The sequence below is a fragment of the Cygnus atratus genome, chromosome 2, assembly GCF_013377495.2.
Source record: "Cygnus atratus isolate AKBS03 ecotype Queensland, Australia chromosome 2, CAtr_DNAZoo_HiC_assembly, whole genome shotgun sequence".
NCBI lineage: Eukaryota > Metazoa > Chordata > Aves > Anseriformes > Anatidae > Cygnus > Cygnus atratus.
Genome location: NC_066363.1, coordinates 24,009,213 through 24,032,190, shown reverse-complemented (window position 1 = coordinate 24,032,190; position 22,978 = coordinate 24,009,213). Strand labels below are relative to the sequence as shown.

General features: G+C 37.8%; 1 protein-coding gene across 10 annotated transcripts in view; it reads right to left on the bottom strand.

The window, feature by feature from the left end:
- The window catches only part of CDK14 (cyclin dependent kinase 14), a 332,062-nt gene that overhangs the window by 226,649 nt on the left and 82,435 nt on the right, over positions 1–22,978 (bottom strand). For all 10 annotated transcript variants that reach the window (XM_035545540.2, XM_035545541.2, XM_035545542.2 and 7 more), the window contains 2 exons: positions 19,129–19,374; positions 7,517–7,611 (listed from right to left, as the gene is read on the bottom strand). In XM_035545540.2, coding sequence (XP_035401433.1) covers positions 7,517–7,611; positions 19,129–19,374 — 341 coding nt within the window. The remainder of the gene's footprint in view (positions 1–7,516; positions 7,612–19,128; positions 19,375–22,978) is intronic.

The window sequence follows — 22,978 nt, the reverse complement described above, 5'->3', positions numbered from 1 at the left end:
TCTCAGGGCTCACATCAATATTTATTTGTCACAGATCAAGCAAGATGACATTGCTGTAAATTCAGTCAAGTTTCTAGTCATGCTCAAGAAGGAAGAAGGTCAACGGCAGCAGGAAGATACGTGTGTTGATACAGACAGAATTTCTTCAGTTCCATCACAAATGGAAATGATATGATAATTCAAAAGGAACCTATTGCTCTAACATTTGTTCTCTGCAAACTAATTACAAATACAGTAATGTTTTTGCAAAGTTTCCCTCCAAGGAGGATGCAGAGATAAAGAGTTAAGCCACAGCATTTATGTTGTATATAAACTTATGTTATGATGAGCTCTCTTTCAACAATAATGTGAAACCTTGAAAAGGAGTCAAGAAAAAAAATATAAAGCAAGGCAGAGAGACTATGACAGCAACACTACCCACTCCTTGTTTCTCAGTTAAATTGCGACACTTTTTAACTTCAGTAGGATTATTTTATTTTTTTTAAAGTCAAGGTTAATAAAAGAGATGACATGTTCACAGCATTAGTCAAACACAGAGTAAATGCAACTTGCATCTTTTTGTAGAGTGCCATTAGCAAGTTACTCAGTCTATTTCTCCAAAATTTTACTGTAAAAGAAGCAGAAATCCCTTCAGTGATCTGAATTTCAATCAACGTATGCAATAAGAAGCCATTTGTAATTTTATACAACAAAGTAACATGCGAGAAATTAACCTGAAAGAAAGTAGAAAATGAAGCTCATCTTGTGCACATCTGAAGTTCAACAAGTGAACTCAAACAGATGTACCTCTTGATGCAACTGTCAGCCAAAAAACAAATGGCTGTGTGGCTATTTCTCCAACACACAAAAAAGCCCAGTCTAAGAGAATACTGCTTCACTTTCCTCAGTCATACAGTCCTGTTCATTCTGCTGCTTCCCCACACTCCAGGGAATCACTTTAATCTGACTACGAAAAGAGAAATCCATCATCCGTTAAGAGGAATTAGCCCACTTCATTTCACATTCCTGGGATACTATCCACGGATGCTCAGATAGACAGAAGAAAACGTTTGATAGGAAGACAGGGGCTTGGTACTGCTGATTCTGCTCCATGTTCTAAAAAAAGCCAAGCTTCCCCTGAAAGCAAGTTACTGTGCACATTACTTTAAGAAAGGAATGGCTAATTTTATGTCTTTGTAGGCAGGTATGTACCTATTCATCTTTTCAAGTGGTAAGCTAGGATCATGGGGTTTTTATTCTATCATTATGATCAGCAGGGAGAATAATTTAAAAGACTGAAGGATTCTTCATTAAAAGAAATCACATGCAGATATTTAGCAAAAAAAAAAAAAAAGGAAAGAAAGAAAGATTGAAACAAGAAAGTTGTCAAGATTTCAGCAAACTACCCTATAAAACCAGACTCAGTTAAAAATGACTTTGAGCTATATGCTATTTCTGGAAACTTCTGCTCAACTGAATTGATTCAAAGAGGGCTTTGTAGACTTTGTATCTCCAATAGATCATGGATTCAAATTTAAGATAAGCATCAAAATTAGGGAAAGCCTTAACCTCTGAAAGAAGATGTAATTACAGAGTCAGAATGCTTGGGGTTGGAAGGAACCTCTGGAGGTCATCTGTTCCAACCCTCCCTGGCTCAAGCAGGACCACCTCGAGCAGGATGCACGGGATCATGCCCAGGTGGCTTCTGAAGATCTCCAAGGAGGGAGACCAGACAACCTCTCTGGGCAACCTGTGCCAGTGCTCCATCACTCACACAATAAAGAAATGTTTCCTGATATTCAAACAAAGCCTCTTGTGTTTCAGTTTGTGTCTATTGCCTCTTGACCTGTGTCACTGGGCACAACCAAAAAGAGCCTGTCTCAGTCCTTTTTGCATCCTCCCTTCAGGTATTCATATACATTGATAAGATCCCCTCCAGCCTTCTCTTTTCCAGGCTCAGCAGTCCCAGAGCTCTCAGCCTTTCCTCATAGGAAAGGTGCTCCAGTCCCTTCATCATCTTTGTGGCCCTTCTCCGGATTCTCCCCACTACTTCCATACCTCTCTTCTACCAGGTAGCCAATATGCAGCTAAGGAATATTTTGGGATGAGTAGAAGGGAAGGGTCACCTCCCTTGACCTGTTGGCAACACTTCTCCTAATACAGCCTGGAATATCATTAGTTGAACACATTGACTTCCTCAGATACAACTTTTTGAGTCATTTATTCAAGTTTTAGGCTTGAAACTGATACCATACGGCTGAAATCCCAAACATTAATTATTTCAGAATTTTGCTATAAAATAGCTTACTGAAGGACACATTAAGCCCCTTCAGCACAACAAGCTGTACTTTCAGAACACTCATGAGAATATTCAAAGCAGCACACACACAAAAAAAAAAAAGGAGACCATACGAGGCTAAACCCAGATGACCTACAGCATTGAAACACTTTGCCAATTCCCATCAGAAATTTAGCAAAAAAAGAAACAGATGACAGAAAATTCTGGAATTTTGATAAAGTCATTGTTTCAAGGGATATATCATCATGGAGATTAGAGATAAGCAGTTTAAAAAGCTAAAGGAAATGTAAAATGAATACAACTGCTATATGCACTGCTATAAACCTCTTAAACCTCTTCCTCAGTTTGCAGTTGTTATATGTAAACATCACCATCCATAGAGATGCCTAACACCCAAACCTGGGGTCATCTCTGATTCCTCCCTCTTTCCTAACATCTACCTTCTCTTATTATATGTTATTTATATTTAAATATCAATTTGGATTTGGATTCTCATAGCTGAATGCATGCAAACAATATACTACTTTTTCGACTATTTGGACTTAGAAATTACAGTTGCGGTGCATTTACAGTCCATCTATTTGTTGAAGAAATACCTTGCTTAAGCACGTGATAACAGAATTAAAACAAACAGAAGAAATTATCTGAGAGCAACTGTCAAAAATAAAAATAAAATAAAAAATCCTGGGCTTCTCCATGTTAAAAATCTCTGTAAAATCTGAAATCAAATTGAATTTGCTCTGGAATTTAGTATGCAATAGTATCTTTGTAGTACTTGGATAGTGTCCTTTCCTTTTTTTTCAGCTAGTTGATGACTTCATTTAGACTTCGGTAATGAAAGCTGTCATTTATCAAGAACCATTTTATGCTAAATAGCATTGATCAGTAACACAAGCTGGTTCTGGGAGGCATTCTCAGTGACACGCCTAAGTATGTCAAATACAGAAACGTGGTATGTTAACGAGAAAGCTAGCAGTCATTTCTATAATGTGTAAAAAGTAGATTTAGAAATTAAACAGGTTTTCCTTTTATTTCTCTCCCTGATCCAGTTTGTTGCAATGTAAACAGAGGGTTTTATTCTAGAGATTCAAGAAGCCCACATATTGAAAGATACTTTTTGTTTAATGGAATAAACTTGAATTAGGAGGTGTACACACTGCTAAGAAGATATATTGACCAACCTTCAAACACAAATTTACTCTTATCATGGATCATTATGAAACATTCTCAAGCAACTGAATATATAAGTGAAATATAAACACAAAGAGCAAATGGGTTTGGAAAACTCAAAATTATAGCATAGTACTCTCTAGTAAGCTGTAATAAGAATATGGAACAGCTCATAATGGAAAATGGGATCCACTCACTATAAGTGAAATAAGTCATTACTATTAACAAATATTAAGATAACCAAAAGTGCCTAAGCAGTTAGGTGAAAAATAAAGTCTACATTACAAACAGCTAAACACTTACATAACAACATAAATAAGACAAAAAATGAACTGTTTGCACTCTTCCAGATGTAATTTGGCCAATTTGCTCTCAAAATACTTGCAAGATATTATTATAAAGCAAACTTTGATATTTATCTACAGCTTTCAATGTGTTAATAAGCAAATACCTGCATACAGCACTTCATGTTGTCACAAAATGCCTTTAGCAGAAATTGTACCATTAAACTCTTCAAAATGGTATTGTCCTTCACCTTGAAGATGTTTTATTCTTACAGCTGAGAAACATTGCCTTCAGTTCTATTACCTTAGTGCCTATGCATCTCATGAAATTTATTAAAAAGAAAACCAAACCCCACAACTTTTCACGTGTACCTGGTGATAAATACTAAGCACAATAATTTTGAGAACAAAGCATCATTCAAAACAACTCTACCTGGTCTTAAATTCTCCAGCTTCCACTACAGTTAAGGACACATCACTGAAATATTTTGGCAAAATGACAAAGCCAAGCACTAGACTTGGTTAGATTAGACTAGACTAGAATTAGGGATTCCTAAACATTTTGACAAAAACACACTTTTTGTGCACATAGTACATGCTTCTCCAAATAAACAGTACTCCTGTGTTCCATGGCATGCCATGAGGGCTTTATCCTTCAGTAGTCAAAAACAGTCCATGCCAAAACTAAAAACAGCCCTCTGTTAACCTGTTTTGCCCATTTTATTTCCCACTGAACTGACAGCCAAGGGAACATCGTTATGCGTATCAAAGTCTTAGCCTGTATATCTACAGCAGGTGCCAGAAAACAGTCCTCTGTCTATTTCTGTGTCATTCTAGACAAAGCTACAAACAGTCAGAGCCAATCTGCCAGAAAAGCATCAGCAAAATTAGGATCTACTGAAACAGCAGGAGCCAACGCTGGCCCATCCATTTGCCCCTCTGTCCATTTGTTTTCACTGAAACTACATTGCAGCAGTGATGCTCTCTCTTCTTTTGAAATATCATAAGGGCCAGAGATTCCTCATCTTATCATGGGGACAGAAGAACATTGTCCAACAACTCCTTTTGAAATAGCAGATAGGCCCTGTACTATTTCCCAACTCTTAAGGAATTACCTCCTGCTTCTTTGAAGTAAAATTCAACTGTTTCTTTATTTCAAGAAACAGAAGCCTGGACTGGAGGTGCTGAATCTGGATGGTGCTACATAATATGAGAATTATTCAATTCTTGAAGGAAAAAAAAAAAAAACAGCCAAAAAAATTAAACAGGTGAAGGAATATGACTTTAACATTAGGAAGAGACCAGAGTATTTACTGCAAATGCATTCTTAACCAAACTCTACACAAGCTTTTTCAAAATAAAATTTAAAGACTTTGCAAAAGATGTTATGAAGCAGCAGAATAAAGTTATGTATAATTATTATAATTCACACCACTTATTTAGAGCTTGCTATTTGTAATGGAGAATGCAGAATACCCAGTAATATCAATTTATTATTCAACTACCACTAAAATCATTGAAGTATTTCTTACAGATCTGCAGTCAGCTCCATTAAAACAAATGAAGTATTTCTAACCAATTTATGTTTTGTAACACGTGCACAAATCACCACTGAATGAAATAGCTTCAGGGAAGTGCTTTGCTTTGCTTTTAACTTTTGGTCAATTCCACTGATTGACGGGACATCTAGTAACCCTGTTTCCTTAGTTCGATCCTATTGAAAGTCAAGGCATATCAGATAACTATCACCAGATAGGTGTTATGATTTTACAAAGGGATTTTAGCGATAAGGCACAAGCTGAAATCTATACACTTTTCTCTGATTATGTAGACCCCAATAAAAAGCTTACTTATTTATTATGTCTGGGATTTATAGTGAGGTATACCTGAACCATTACCAACACAAAATAACTGCATTTTCTTGAAGAATGCTGCCAGTGAAATACAATGCATGTACCGACATGGCAGAAGTGTAAATACATCTTTTACATGTAGAATTTGGAACATGCTTTCCAAACAGCTAACTGCTATTATGTTTATCAATCCCAAAGCTACAGAGAGATGACAACATCCCTTATTCTGATTTACTGCAAATATTCAATGAAAAAAAAAATCAGTACCTACAACTTGATGACACTGGAAAATATTAACGCCTTAACATATTAACCTCATGAAGTTCAACAAAGGCAAGTGCAAGGTCTTTCACCTAGGGAAGAATATAACCCTATGCACCAGTACAAGTTGAGGGCTGACCTGCTGGAAAGCAGCCCTGCGGAGAAAGACCTGGGAGTCCTGGTGGACCACGAACCAGCAACGTGCCCTTGTGGCCAAGAAGGCCAATGGTATCCTGGGCTGCATTAGGAAGAGGGGGCTGGAGCACCTGTCATACAAGGACAGCCTAAGAGAACTGGGCCTGTTTAGCTTGGAGAAGAGAAGACTGAGAGGGGATCTTATTGATGTGTACAAATATCTGAAGGAAGGGTGTCAAGAGGATGGGGACAGACTCTTTTCAGTGGTGCCCAGCAACAGGACAGGAGGCAACGGGCACAAACTGAAACACAGGAAGTTCTGGCTGAATATGAGGGGGCACTTCTTTACTGTGAGGATGACAGAGCACTGGGACAGATTGCCCAGAGAGGCTGTGAAGTCTTCTTCTCTGAAGATATTCAAAACCCACTTGGATGCATTCCTGTGCAATGTGCTCTAGGTGACCCTGCTTGGCAGGGGGTTTGGACCAGATGATCTTCAGAGTTCCCTTCCAACCTCAACTATTCTGTGATTCTATGTATTTCCTTGTTTCAGTAGCTATACTGTCACATGGCTGTCATACTGTATCACGGCTGTATCATGGCTGTATCATGGCTGTATCATGGCTGTGATACTCTGCTGAGAATGAAAAGTTGCCTCATCCATCATTCATTAGACAAACTTTTAAATAAAGATATTGCATATACCCAATGTCCCTCTTAAAACCGCTTATTGAAAATTTGATTATGAAAGCTTGATTAAATATATGAACTTCTTTATAGCATAAGATAAACTGTCTGATAGAAGATAATGCTCAACTGAAGCAACAGCTCATGAAGTGTATTTTATGTATTTTTACCAAGTTATTTTATACAATATAAAAGTACTTAGCACATTAGGAATTAAAAAAAAAGTCATAACAAAACATTAAAGTGGCAGAAAACATATATTTTGCATGTATAGAGTAGATTCCTTTGAGTTGGAGTGGTTGCAATGATGCGTCTGAACATTATTTCCTAAAGGCTACTCTTGTAAATAAACTGAACTTACATTAGTCCAAAATTCCATTCATTCACTTCATGGTACTTTATTCAAGCTTTTTATAAAGACAAACAAAAGACCAACAAACTCATTTCATATATTCAGCATTGCTCTTAGGACATTAAAAAAAATCTACTTGACCATGTATTGTGCTCTTATCTATATAAACCAAATATATTACATTTAATTTGGTAAAGGTATTGAAAAAGTAATAGAACAATAAAGCACAAAGAAACCATCAGATTAACAAGATGGAATCTCATCTTGTTCTGAAGTAATGGTACCTCTGCAATATGGTTTCAACCTCTTTCACTAGAGCACACAGAAATCAGTAGCACTGTGCATTCATTCACAAGGTGCACTAACATCACCTAGTACTTTCTGCTTACTTTCATTTACAGAAAGAAAGAAAAGAAGGAAAAGAAAAAGAGAGAAAGAGAGAAAGAGAAAGAGAGAAAGAAAGAAAGAGAGAGAGAGAGAAGAAACCAGCACTTACTTGCTTTTCCCTTTGTATACTGTAGCATAGGAGCCTTCCCCTAGTTTCTCCAGCTTTTCATATGAGTCTGCTTTTCCAAACTTGGGGCTTGTAGGCTGAAAAAAACAAAACAAACAAACAAAAAAACACCTTTCAGAATCTATTGCACCCACACCATTAATTGCTTTGATTCAGCTTTCAGAGATCAAAGGCCATTATGAAAACTCATAGACCTGCACGTTATTAACAGCCAACAATAAAAGAAAAAATTAATCGCAAAGCTAATAAAATGTCTTAATAGGCTACTCAAGCAAACATCATTCAACACCCCAGATGGTGGTTTTCAATATCAACTATATACTTACATCACTGGAATTATCAAAAGGATTTTGTTCTCAATCAAGGGGAGATTTCTGTTTCATTTTTCACATATATCATTTCGTACAGGGAAAAGTATCATTAGCAGCTAAACCTGCTCATCTTTGTTAAGAGATCTAAGCAACAGTTTCAATCTGCCCTACAAAATCAGATCACACAAGCTTCTTAAGTAAAATATATATATTTTAATCTACAGCCCACCCAAAAACATTGTATAAGTAGTCAGTGCCTTCTGCACGTCTACCACTGTTCAGAGAGTCATCAAAATACTAAAAGAAAGCACATTTAAAGAAAGTATCTTGCTTCTGAATTATGTTTACTGTCTTCAGCTTGTGGATACAAACACACCATGTTTTTAATGGCATGTATATGCCGCACAGTGGAATAAAATCCTGTAGCCTCAACATCTGCAGCCTAAATGCAGGGTTGAAAATGGAAGCAAGCTGAACACGGCGCCTTGCTGAGGGCCAGACAGCTCAGCCCACCTCTGTGCCAGGCTGCTGCCTGCCCTGCTGCTATGCACGCCTCACAAAGAACACCATAAAAGCTGCAAAAAGAGAAATTCATCTGACATGAATATGATTCATTTGGAAAGCTGATATTAAAAATTGAGAAAGAGAAGACATATTATGAGGAATTGCATTGCATAAAATCATTTTTCCTGATTTTTATTCTGTGAAACAAATGTTGCTCCAAATGATGCAATATCTGCTTTTCATAATTTCAACATTCATGAATGAAGTCCTGGTCTACAATTACACAGACTAGAATGATATACATTTTCAGTAATAAACAATCTTTTTTTTTTTTTTTAATGTACGTCAATACTACTGCCTACTCTGGCAGGCTCAGTGCCATGACCACTTCCCCGGAGAGCCTGTCCCCATGCCCGACCACCCTCTGGGTGCAGAACCTTTCCCTCACACCCAGCCTGACCCTCCCCTGTCCCAGCTCCATGCCATTCCCTCGGGTCCTGTCGCTGTCCCCAGAGAGCAGAGCTCAGCACCTGCCCCTCCGCTCCCCTCGTGAGGGAGCTGCAGGCCGCCATGAGGCCTCCCCTCAGCCTGCTCTGCTCTGGGCTGAACAAACCAAGGGACCTCAGCCACTCCTCATAAGTCTTGCCCTCCAGACCCTTCATCACCTTCATTGCCCTCCTTTGGACACTCTCTAATAGTTTTATGTCCTTCTTATATTGTGGCACCCAAAACCGCACACAGTACTTGAGGTGAGACCACGCCAGTGTAGAGCAGAAATGAAGAGGTTAGTTGAAAGTTTTAATCCTAAGTACTTTAAATTCAGTTAAAGGGCCATTTTTGCTGTAAATTAATCCTAACTTTTACAAAAAGAAGTAATCTGAAGTAGTTTAGGATAAGCATTTTTGTACGCAACATATGATGAAGTTCTTGGAAAATACCTGAGTTTAGCAGACATTTTGAAGTATACCCTGCTTTCCCAGGCATCCACGTCTTCCAGCTGTCTGGAAGAAAAGTGCTTTTTACTCTCCCCCTAGACCAGAAGGACACTGTAAAAAACTGAACTGCAACTGCCACCAGCATCACCTACAGATATTTTAGACTGCAGCACTCAGACATTCTGTACACAAACCAACCAAAAGAAAACAGGGCAGAAATTCTGGAGAATCAGCACTGATGCTCACTTCAGATTCAGGGACTAACTCAGTATCACTCTGTTTGTAATACTGCAAAGGAAAGCAGCCAAGCAAATCGAGCTTTTTTAGGGTTGAATTCAACTGGGAGACTCTAAGCCATGCCCTGCGCTGCACACAGTACAGACTCACATTTGGGATCTTACGCTTGATTTACAAGTACTCAGGTTTCAGTTTTCTGGAAGGAGACAAGCATGCAGTGCATGTTTGCAGTGCAGAACACAGCTGTGTCTAAATTCTTTTAAAACCATGGTCAAAAGTTTAAAATCATCTGAGCCTAAAAATTGCTCCAATAAACAGACAAGAACATCCCAGGTAGGATAACTTGAGACCTCATAATCCTCATTACTGCCAATTAACCATGAACCAGAAAATACAAACATTCTTTTTACTTAACTAAATTTACAAAATATGTCCTAAACCATAATTTTGGCACTTTGGCATACACATGCATTTTCTGGGATTAAGATCCCAGCCTTCTATTGAATGATATCAGGCTATACACATGTATGTTTGCAAAATTGTGCCTTTTCATCTCCTTCCAATACACAGAACAATCTATTACTTCGTTATCCAAGTCCTAAACATGAATGGACTGATGAAAATATGCCATATGGGAACTCTCTGATCTTTTTCCTCTTGCATTATTGGGACCACTTAATTATAGATAAGGGAGTAATATGCTCATCTCCCAATCTGCACTTAAAAAGGCATTCTGCCTGGTTAGAAATGCAAGTTTTTTGTTGTTGTTTTTTGTTTTGTTTTGTTTTTATCACAGTTGTATTACAGATGTCACTAACAGAGGTGACTAAAACATTTATTCAAATAACTTTCTCATTTAAGTGTCTAATTATGGGCTAATGCAACATTATGAAACTACAGAAGAAAAGTATCGAGATGTTTAAATGTATTCCATATAACGAGGAGGGATAGCAAAGTATTTTCCACATTACAGGCAGCAGTGAACAAACACACAGTGAGTAGCTTTGCTTGGAGTGGTAATGCTGCTGCAGTTAACAGTAAATAGTTCAATGCTGGTTTCCTCATATAGTGGGGAAGAAAAAGGACACAGCTTATACATGTGTTTCACATCCACTCTTATTTTCACACTGTGATTTACTTTAATTTTATACCACTGGAAACCATAATATAAAAGGTCACAACAACTTGTAATGCCTTAAGATCTTGATAAGAAACAGGATGCCTTTAATCCATTACCACACAGTAAATCAGCAGCAGTAATTATTCCTACAACCTCAGGCTCATATCCCATATTCCAGCTGCCAGAGGCACTGACCTAAGGTCATGCCTTTTGACTCATTCTCCTCCTGGGAGCGGATGCATCCTCACCAAGAACAAGCTAAATGATAAAAGCTTGCATTTGGCGGGACTGGGAGGAAAAGCTCATTCCTTATTGCCCCAAAAAGGTGCTGGTTTTGACCAATTTGTCCTTGCGGCCACCCCATGCAGTGTCACAGAGCTCAGCTCTGCAGCAGCAAGACTGATCTGCCATGCTCCCCTTGCCCTCACGAGCAGCCTGAATCCACTGTCTGGTGCCCGCTCAACACAGAGCAAAACAGAAATGAATAAATAAACAAACAGAAACCAACCAAAAACCCAACCTGTTAGTAGCCACTATTCATCCTACATACACTAAAAGAATGTGGCTGATCTCACCTCTCCAGGTGACAGCTCCTCAGCAGTGGAGCTCATCCCTTTGTTCCAGCTGGATCACTGAATGGGATTGCTCACAGGTCCATACTCTCAGGCTATTAGATCTCCCTTTGAGAAAATGGCCATTATTCTTCCTTGCATATACAATTTTAAAAGACTTACAGTTCTTGAAGGTATTTGGTGTAGAAAAGCACTTCAGAGGATTTTTCAAAAATTAAATAATAATAATAATAATCAGCAGACTGTTGCAGTTGCTTAGATGCTCTGAATTGTACTATATTCCCATACTTGCTTCTACCATCAAAAATCTCCATATACTACCCACAGTGATTCAGGACAATACTCTGAGGGAGCAAAAGACTTTTTTTTTTTTTTTTTTTTTAATGAAGCCTCACATATTGATTCATACTTACAACTGCTTGCATTTGCTTAGCTCAGACATTTCTTACCTCTATTTCTGGATTATAAAACCAGGTCAGACTTACATAAAGAAAAAATATGAAACTTTCTAAAATTTAAATTTGGAGTTTAAAAGGATCTAAATAATGGGCTACAGAATGGAACTAAATAATCTGAAATTCTGTGACTACTAAAAATTATCACAATTTCCACCTACTAAATTATTGCACCCTGTTTCATATGGCTATTTTCCAGATTCACAGCCATGAACTTTATTATTCAGATTTCTCCATATTTAGCTTTCTCAACCATTTTTGTTTTAAAAAATACACCTTATTAGAGCAAGATAATGGTACCAATTTTTTAGTGGCAATATTACAATCCAACATTTAGAATTCACTTCTAAATATCATCTTTTGTTTGTTCTGAATATGTTATTCCTTCCAGTAAAATATATTGGAATATATATTCACAGAGATCTATCTGTGTTTGTTGAGTCACAAGAGTCCCATATTCTGCCCAGGATACGGTTGACTGAAATACGCATAGCAAGCAAGACATATCCAGAGCACATCACATTTGCAATGCTTGCATCAACCACTGACATATCTCACAAGCAGCAGACTCTCAAGAAGTCTTCCTACATTTTAGAAAACTGCTGCAGTCCTCCACTTTGACCCAGACAAGATTTCTCAACAGAAAAGAGTATTAATTTTAGCTGAATGCACATATTTTGATGCTTGTTCAAAGCTACCTTTTGAAGCTCAACTATTAGAATACTTCTGCCACTATTTACTTTTATTCCCTTTTTTTCATTATTATTATTATTAATAATAAATTATAAATTTATAATTTATTTATAAATTTATAAATTTATTTATAAATAATAAATTATATTAATATAATTATTATTATTTCCTTTTTCTTACTCCTCCTTGGTAATTTTTACCCCTCCAAAACACCAGTGGAACACGGCTGTTCTAACAGTGCTGTTTTTCGGTTTGTTAAAGCTTTCAAAACTTTTCTATGACATTTTTATTGTGATTTTATTGAGGTAGAAGCTAAAGAGAGATTTTCTCCCTACAGCTACACAGGCTTGTATATACTGCACATCAGTGGGACCGCTTAGGCATAAAACTGCCCGTTGCTCAGCATCACAACTAGAAAGGGAGGGAGAGAGGGAGACAACAACAACAAAGTTTGAAAGCTAAAAAAAAACAAATAGATACAGGTACATGTGACCAAGATTCAACACGGTCAGCTTTAACAGGCAAAGGTTAAATAGGAGACAAACAACCAGTGAGAGACTGATACTATTAGAGAGTCACTGGAAAGTGAATCTTCATGCTTGGGAGAAATCTTCTGGAGAACTCAGATGGGAAAGATAGGCAAGATACTGAGACAGAAAGGAGTAAAGGCTCTCAAGCCTTTGAAGAACTGCAAATAGCCCCAAGTCACCATAGAAGCCAGCACAGATTGCAATGGATAACATCACCCCCAAGGAGGAGCGGAGCACAAAGAGGTGCACTTCTTTCCCTTCAAGAACCAGACTGAGAGTTTTAATTGTTTGCTTTTACGCTTTGCTTTTTCAGAAAATAGTTGCTGTTCACATAGTTTTCTTACTAGTAGCCCACATTTTTCCCAGTGCAAGATTAGGTTAACAGCACCACTGAGCACCGGGAGAGGGTATCTTTTGTAGGACAGCTTTCAGCAACCAAGATTAGATTTTTTTCTCTGGCTAAGGAAATATAGATCGTAGTAACAAAGATAGAAAGAGTATGCCAAAATGTTGAATACAGAAATAGAAGAAGCTATTTCAAAGTGACATTAGTGTATTAAAAATAACTGAGAGAAAAAGAAGTGAGAGGAAGAAGTCTGTTCTGACCAGGTCATTTCAAGTAAACATTTCATTGATACAGACCATAGGAAGGTAACAGAGTTATTCCAAGATCTTACAGGATGAGTCCTCACACTATATTCTCATGTGAATACCTGTCTTCCTCAGATTTTTTCAAAATCTATGTAGTAAAGAGAACTTTAATGGAAAATTACATTGAAAATCACCTGACTATTCTTATACAAGCTGTGTGGGTTATGTTCTCATGCATTTTTCATAACTGCAAAACAGCTTGTGAATGTCACACTTAACCATCACACTCCTAAGCTTAAGTTTTAAATATCTTTTTTTTTTTTTTTTTAAACTGTGGGATATTAAACTTCACTATAAAGCCATCCTCAAGGGAAAAATATTGTGTTCACAGTACCCTTGTAAATTATTTAAAACCAAAACTAAAGATCTGGTTTGTTCTATGACTGAAAAGAAATAAATTCATTGTTAGAATAACTTGAAAGTGAAAGGTAGGCCAAGAGTCATAACAGATTAAATTGCAAAACTTGTAGATTTTTTTTTAAACCATTCTACATTTTGTCTTCTTTTTCACAATGGTAAAACCATTTTACAAAACTATACACAGATTTCACAGTAATGAGTGGCCTTAAGGTTTGATCCCATATGCAATTATAGGTCCAATGCAATCCCATTCTTTTCTTTCATTTTAAACTTTGCAAAAGGTGGATTGTTGTCTAGGACCACGTTCAAGGGATACAGAGATGTTCAAGAATCCAATCTGAGCATTAATCTGAGCTCTCCCACTACCAGATTCCATCGTCTTGCCTGCATCTTTCCGTCCCTACAGCCATAAATGAGCAATCTGAGCCACAGCTACCACAGAGCTCTGTGAAAGGGCTTGGTGCTGTTTGTAAAGATATTTACTTGTTCTGCAGGCTATCAAAGCACAGTAGCTGGACCAGCTGCCACATTTTATCTGCCTTACCAGTTAAAGACTATCCCCCGGGTTAAGATTCTTGAAGCTTCCCTCTAGCCCGAAAAGAAAAGTCAGCTCTCTACACAGAGCTCTGAACGTACCTTACCTTAATAAAAAAGTATTACCCAAGAAGGATGCACCTACCCTTGTAACTGGTGGGATCCTAAAAATGGTTAAGGTTCCATACACCTGAACAGGAACACAAGTGAGAATACACACAAAGTGTTTAGGCAGACAGAAATGATGCTTCCTGCTTACACAAAATTCTAACTTTAGTTTCTGTTTGAAGTTAGATCTTTTATGCAATCAATTTACAATGAGTTAATAGGATCAGTTCATGATTTTGCTTGTATTTCTTTGGAGGAAAGTTACGTGCAACCGGACCAAAAATTAACAGAAGTTAGAAAAACAGAAGAGAGGCTGCTCTCCCCAAAAGAGTGCACTAGGGCATTGCATATTGTAATTTTTTTTTTTTTACATTTATGTTAGTTGGTAAAAAGAATAATTAGTATTTCACTGCATTTAGTTTTTCTACTGCTGAAAGGTAGTATATATAACTTAGCGCGTAATTTGAATTCATTGCCATGGATCTGAAGTCATTTGGAGAACAAACTGATGTGTACCAGCACGAACCTAAATCTTGACTAGACAGTTAGCTCATAAAAGCTGCAATATTCTATTTACACACTCTGCAAAAGTATTATTCCAGTATATAAAATATGTATAAAGAATACAATAGAACTTCACCTTGAAATACAGAACAATAAATATGGCTACACGCCCAAACAGCATGGATCTCAAGCAGGATTTTCAGAGAATTAGTCAAATCATCTTCCAGACCAAGTGTTATTTTGGGAAGAGGGGCATAAGTTTGTCCTTTTGAATTGTGGTTTGTTGTTTTTTTCCCCTCTCTTTTGTCGAGTTGGTTTCATAGCCTTACTCTTTCTTCTAACAGGGAGCAGAGAAAAACAAGTTTCTTCTCTTGGTAAGCAAAAGACTCAACAAAAGATTTTTTGAAAGATATATATACATATTTACATACGTACACATGTACATATGCTTATTATTGTGATGCCCTGGATCAGAGCAAAGGCCTGTCCAGTCAAGTTGCCTGCCTCTAACAGTACTAACAGACGATCCACAGGTAGGCAAATACCTACTTTATTCTGTCCAAGGTGAAGATCATCCATTATCCTGGGTAAAAAAAGCATGTCTGTTCTGCTGTAGATTTCACTACATAGTAACATTCAACTTCAAACAGTTTAAAAATTTGGGAAGTCACATTCATAGATGTTTTCTTACGTTTAAAAGAGGGGTGGGGCAATGCAATGCAATGTCACTGTTTTACATAATGAGAATGTAAATATCGGGGGAAAGACTTTAAATGTAAAAATTCAGTTTGTCTTATAAGAAGAAAAAATAATGTGCTAGCTTCTCAGTGAATGCTACTGCACTAATTAACAACAGAGTTTCTACAGGGTTGCAAAGAGGTGTGACAGTAACTGTAGACAATTTCTTCGTGTTCAAGAGCAAATGATTTATTTTCCAAGTGACAATCTGTGGGCAGGAACATTGAGTTCCAGCTTTCATAAACTTCTGTGTTTCGTCTTTCCCATCACAAGGTACAGAGCATTCAGAAGGTACAGAAAACATAAAATGGATCACATGCCACTTGCTGAGTACTATCTGGTGATCTTCACCAAACACTGATGCTGATAACTGCCAGGGAGCTGATAAAGCTTCTGAAACTAAACAAAAAAGAGCATGGCACCCCGGGGCATTATAAATAAGGTCTTTCTTGAAAAATGTTATTTTTGAGACAAATTAGGGACTTTCATCTGAGTAGAAAGTGCGTGACAGATATACAGGTTGATACAGAGCCTGCAAGCCTCAGCCATGTACCTTTTGCAAGACATCAGTTCACCTGATGGCTACAGAGGACTTAAAATGATGAAAGGAAAGAGACTAAAAAGAAACCTTTTTCTAATACAGAGCCTCTAGTAATCAAGCATAGAAAGTGAAAACTGAAGGTAGTATACATCTGTTGGAGTATCTTAAAAAGAAAGTTCATACAAAGCAGAGCCAAAACTGCAACACAACTACACGACTGTAGCCAGTACAATCCACAGGGCATAACATGCTCAAGCATATTTACAGAAACTGAAATGCAGTTCAGAATGGCATCATCTGCACAGCAGAAGAATTTCCAGGGAAGCAACTTATTGAATTATAAGGGAGAATGTGAAGCAGCCCTCTGACACGAAAGAAAAAGAAGTAATAATCAGACGAGGAAGTGGCAAGGGCATCTGCTACACAGCAGTGGGACTAGAAAAAAAAAAAACTAAACCAAAAGCCCTTAGTTGATTCAACTGTAACTCAAAACCAGAGAATGACAAATTCCTGCAACTAACCACACAGACATATGCTCAATGAAATGTGCATCAGAACATCTTGTGCTTGAGGCGATGTAGTCAGGCTCAGGGGAAGGGAACGGCTTGATCACATCTCTGCCCTGGATGTTTGAATTTCGGGTCTGCCAGTCAGGACCAGGTGTGACCTGCAATCAGGGGAGCAGCAGCACTGCCTTTTGCTGTGAAGTTCTATTCTTCCTTATCATTGACATGAATACCCTCATTATTCCACAAATTATTCCTTGCCAGGTGCTCTTCTGAGCACTCTTTGTGAGGAGGAGTTAAAAAATGACTAACAATGCCTAGAAGCAGAAGAAGGGAGTTCACTGAACAGAGCTATAAAAACCAGGGAGAATTACGGGAAGTTAAGAAATCAGAATTGTATTTCAGGAAATGCCTATGCATCTACTTTCCAACATGAGGCATCCCCAGCAAGTCTGTGTGACTCAGCCCATGAGAAGACTGGTGAGAGCGTGTGTTTAGCTAGGGACCTAACCAGCAGCACAGTAGGAGGGGAAGCATTAACATCATTAACAGGAGAAAATACTGGGACTGCAGGACACTGCCTGGGCACAATAGAGTACCAGCCCTCTGGAAAAGAACAAGATGTCAATAACACACTTTCAAAATGAATCTGCTTCCAAATTCTGGAAGCAAAGCAAAGAAAAACCTTCACTTTTATTAGGAAAGTATGTAAAGCATTAACAGAAACTAGTAACGATTTCTATATGGAACAAGACAAAAACAGCAAAGATGTAGAGCAAGCTAACACTGCAAAAAAACTTCAGGAACTTTCAGGGGAAAAAAAAAAATCACTTAAATTGACAGTTGTGCTGCCAAATAATAATGAGGCATCACTCACAAGTAAACAAGGAGCAAACTGTAAATGTATGAGTTCCTCATCTTCCAGAAACTTCTGATTTAAAAGGTGTTGGTAAGAAATAAATAGCTGGAGTCTGACCAATGGGTAGGATGCTGAATATACAGTGCTTGTAGTGCCTACACCACCCAACTACCCCCAAAACAAGCTGAGAAAAAAAAAAAAAAAAACTCCATCCTTCCTTAATGACTACAGTAGTTTTATGAAAAAACCTCCTTGTTATGGATTGATCTGAAACATGCAGGAGACATCTTTGGCAGCAGCTATATAACACTATATAATGATGGAAAAGCAAATTTCTTTTTGCTACAGATGGTTACGTTTTAAAATGTAACCTTTTCTCCAAAGGACAGTCCCCTAGAGGCATGACATCTTATCCATTAAATTCACATGGGTTAAACAAAGCTCATCTGCAGAAAATGAATCTCTGTCGCTTCTCCTTAGAAGTCTGACAGAATTCAGTCAAACTTCTCTACAGAGGACAGGTGGTGCCCAGAAGATAGAGCAAAACAAAACAATAACAAAAACTACAACAAAAAATAAAGTCAGAAAGAAAAGAGAGAAAAAAGGGCAATCAACCTTTAAAATTATTTCATGCTAACTAAGATTTGAAGCATTGCACACGTTCTGCTTAGATCTGTAGTCTTCACCTCAAAGGTCACATTATTATGGATTTTTTCTTGCCAAAGCATAACGGAAATAGTTTTTCAATAATTTTGAAGGTCTTTTGGGGGAAATCTGTCTGGGCATTATTCATGAAAGACATGACATTTTATTTATCTGGTTTCATTCAAAGTACTTGAGGATAAAACAACAATGATGATGTATCACCAACACCTTCTCAGTTGTTTTCTCTCTCTCACACAGACAGTTTCTGACAGGGAAATAAATGCTAGTTTTACTACTTGATTTTAAAAGAGAGTTTGAAAATGGAAACAAAATCTGTCAAATCTGATTTGTTTCTCGAGTTTCTCTGAAACATAAATCTAAAACTCAAAAAAAAAAAAAAAAGACACAATTCAAGCAGTTTCCTAAACTTCATGGGAAAGAATTCTTCCTCACAAATAAGCAATCTTCCACAAAATTTCCAACATAAACATTGTAGCAGCTGTAAAGCCATAGCAGGATCAGGAGAGGAAAATGCTTAGAAATCCCTTAAGATATATTAGCTGGTATCTGAGAGGAATCTCGAAACATATTATCTTCAAAATTTCATTTTCTTTTTATATATTATATTTTAAATGAAACAGTACAACTATACATGGGAAACATTTTTAATGGCAGCCACAAGCTTCTTGTTTTGTTTCTAAGCAATCATTTTCCTCTTAAGCAAGAAACCATTTATTCAGTGTTGTTAAATCCACCATTTTGCCGTGCAGACATCAGCTTTGTGAACTTACAGAGCTAGGACTGGAATGCCGTCTGACTTTAGGTGATTCTTTCCCTGCAGATGAAGTTTTGAAGTTAATGCAAGCATTGTTCTCCGAATGAACCCTCTTCACTTGGTTGGTTGGTTTCTCAAATGGATCAAAACTACTTTGTGTCCTCTGGACCCTGACTTTCTTGTCCTCAGGAATTGTATCCAGAGGTTTGATCACTGAATCCATTCCCTGGCAGTTCCTTGTAGACATCTTTGTGACACATATCTGAAAGGAAAAAACAGCATTTATTGATTTTAACAGGCTTGAAGTCTTATCGATCCACGTATCAGCCATCAAAAAAGGCACTGGAATACAAAGACATTTACTTTCTATTCAAATATTAAAATCACACAAGCATTTTACATAGGGGACACACACTAACAGTCATAAAAATAAAAACTGTATGTTTTTACTCTGTACTAAAAAGAAGAAAAAAAAACAGAAGAGGAACATACATCAAATTCATTTGTGTGTTTTCTCATACAGTTTGATCCTAGCAACAACGCCATTTTGCTTTTTCCTCCAATCTAGCCACTGATATCTGCAAGCAGTATTGATTTCCATTTGTTTAAAATTGGATGAGCCTAAACTTAAATAAATGATGGTAGTTTGGGTGTGCACTTTGGTGCTGGCCTGCCAGAGAGCCAATACCAGTATATTACTTTATTTTTAAATAATGCTTATACAGTGTTATTATTATTATTATCACCATATGTCTCAGAAAATGAAATCAGTAAATCAATTCCCAGGCACTGAAATGTGAGACCACAGCTTAATAGCGCACTAAAGCTCAGAAGTTCAATTCTTCCTTACGGTCAAGTACGATACTGCCAAGCCCTGAAGTCTGCAACTTGCTTCCCGAGCTACCCAGATAGGTTACTGCTCGTGCAAAAGAACTCGGTGAGCAGCACAGCGAGCTCAGATACTCCAGTTACATAGTTTTATGTATATTATGTATTTTTCACACTGCAATTTATAAGAAGTTTCTTAAAATCACACAAGTTTTGGGGTGTGGTTGGGGGTGTTTGAGGTTTCAGCTTCTGCATACTGCACAAGAGATTCCACTTTTATGTAAGGAAGAACAGAAACGCTTTTAGCTCTCAGGCTATAGGGAAAAGCTATGAGAGGTGTTGCAGACAGACCCTAGATGCTCCTTGAAACTTAAGGCAAATCAAAAGAATCTCCAATGTATTTTTTCCAAGATATCTGCAAGTCTTTAAGGGTAGAAAGTGATAATTTGCTATCAACTCTACTGTTCTCATACATACACTTAAACAAGCATAATGTTCCATTTAAGCACCCACAATCTGAGCATTGTGGAAAAGCTGCTGCCATAAACTGGGTAACATGAAGAAAAAAAAAAATAAGATGTAAACAGGACTCTTCCTCCATAACCCAAATGTCTCCAACACAGACTTCTCCAAAAAATTATTCTTTGCCTCTTCCGCTGAGGAATTCTGTGCCTTGAAATCCAACTTATTCCAATTGTTTACAGAAGTACCATGTGGCTATACCTTGAGTTTTTAACATTTCGTGGGTTTGATGATCAGCTGTAACAGCAGATCAAAGATTTTTTTTCATACGTTAAAAATTTAAAGTGCACTTCTCACACAGTGCCATCTGGCCAAACTACCATGCACCAGTTCAGCTCCAATTAAGGCCATTACTAGCATTACAAGCCAGCTTTACAAGGGTTCATGTTTCTTCTCATTAACGTGGCTTCTCCAGGACTAAAACACAACCAACTTTTAACAGAGAAGAGGAACAGCCCCCCTTCTATCCAAATGGTAGTACTCTCTAAGGCCAAAATTAAAGCAATTATGTAATTTTGGTCTATTACTTCAGAGAGAAAAGATAAAGAGCTGCTGCACAAAGAATTTTTAATTAGCCTTCTTGTAAAATTAATTGGCTTTCTTTTTTTCCTAAAAAACCTACTATGCACAGGCATGCACCCACATACTTCCCACTGTCCTCTCCAGATTCGTGTTCTTGTGATGGTTGCTACCAACAAAGATGTTTTGACATAACGTAAACTGAAATTCCAGTTAAAATAGCAACACTTTCATTTTGCTTAATCAACGTGGATGCAAATAAATTAGTAAGTATCTCTTAGCCTCTGAAATCCTATGATCTAGAAAACAGGGACAGGGGATAGGGAGAAAAGGTGAAAAGCTGTACTTGTCTTCCTTCCAAATTACAAAATGCCACCTGTGACTGGTTAAAGTGTTTGGAATCCACAGCTACAAGCATGCTATGGTTAACAATGCCACGACTGCTGTGTCTCATTTCTTTGTCCACTGGAAAGTCTCCATGTTGTACACTAATGTGGGCTAAGTAGGCCTTGCATTAAAAGAAAAAAGGAAGAAAATACAATAAAATAAAAGCTACACATCTGTTACTATTGATCGTCTCTACACTGGAAGCAGTAATAGTTTGGAATTAGATATTGCAGGGAAACACTTTCACCTGCAGGTCACTTGATTGAGTCAGGAGTGGGATAAAATTCCCCACCATCATCTTCTAACAGCCACCCTCAAACTTGCAAATGGCTGGAAGCAAGATGTGCAGCAGCCAACCCCCCGGGCAGAAGTCAGGCACCCCAGAGGGTGCACGGCACAGCAGCATCACCAGTGAAGAAGACAGAAGATGGTAGAGAAGTGCAAAACCAGAGACTGCTCCCTGCTCTGTTACTGGGGCACTTCTCATGCCAGCGCTGTTTCATTCATCACTTCTCTCTCAACGACCGCAATAGTCTGCTGGCATTAATTAAACATCTCACCAAGTGACCGCTGAGCACTGAGAAACTAACGGGGCCAAGCTTCTGCTGTTCTTTAAGGATATACATTTCCAACCCATCTACCTTGCCTCAGAGTTTTTCTTGGGAGAAATAGTATCTAGGTGCTTGTTTTACATCGTCACAGACGAAGTCAAACTTAACCTTAAAATTCCGCTCTATAAAATCTGAGCGAGTCTAAAACACCAGTACTGAGCACAGGCGATAGCTTCAGCATTACACACTGTAACGTTGCAGCAAACACGTTAGTGACTTCAGCTTTCCCTCCATCGGCAAGAACTAAACTACCACGATAACCCTGCTTTTGCCATTGGGTAAAGGGCATGCAGACGTGCCACCCTGAGCTCCAGCTAATTGTCAAACTTATTTGACAGTGACTTATTTTACAGTGACTTAACAGTGCAAATGTTTTGGAAACCTTCCTGTGCACAGAAATGGTTTTAGATTTCACTGAGATGACCAGATCACTCTGAAGAACAGCACAGGTTGAATTTTTCTACTACACTGATTTTGCCTTTTAACTATCATTTTTGCTTATGCCAGCACTGCAAAAGTGGTTTTTATAAATCTCAGCTACTTGAAGGTAGATAAAAATTCTTCTCAGAAGCTCTTACAAAAGTAAATCTGTCCCATCTGGTAGCTCCTTGCTGGTAGTCACACGTCTAATGTCTCATTTCCAGCTTGCTTTTTGCATGAAAGATAAAGGACTATGTTTCAATTAAAACACAGTATTTGTCACAAAAGCCTCTTTCAGAAGCTCCTGTGTGCTCTTCAGGGTCAATCAGAATTTTTCTATAACTTCATTTTGCCATCTGTAAGGCAGAGCATGTCTTTATACCTCATTTCATGTGTTATCTGCTTAAGCCACAGGCTCTTTAGAACGGGGACTACCCTTTCACTAAACCTACGTGCAGAACTCCCCCTGTTGCATTCCAATAAAGATGACAAAATCATCCACTGCTGCCTCAAGACCGGATGATTTTGTTGAATATCTGCTTAGCTACAGTTACTGGAATGAACACCAAAGTTAAACAA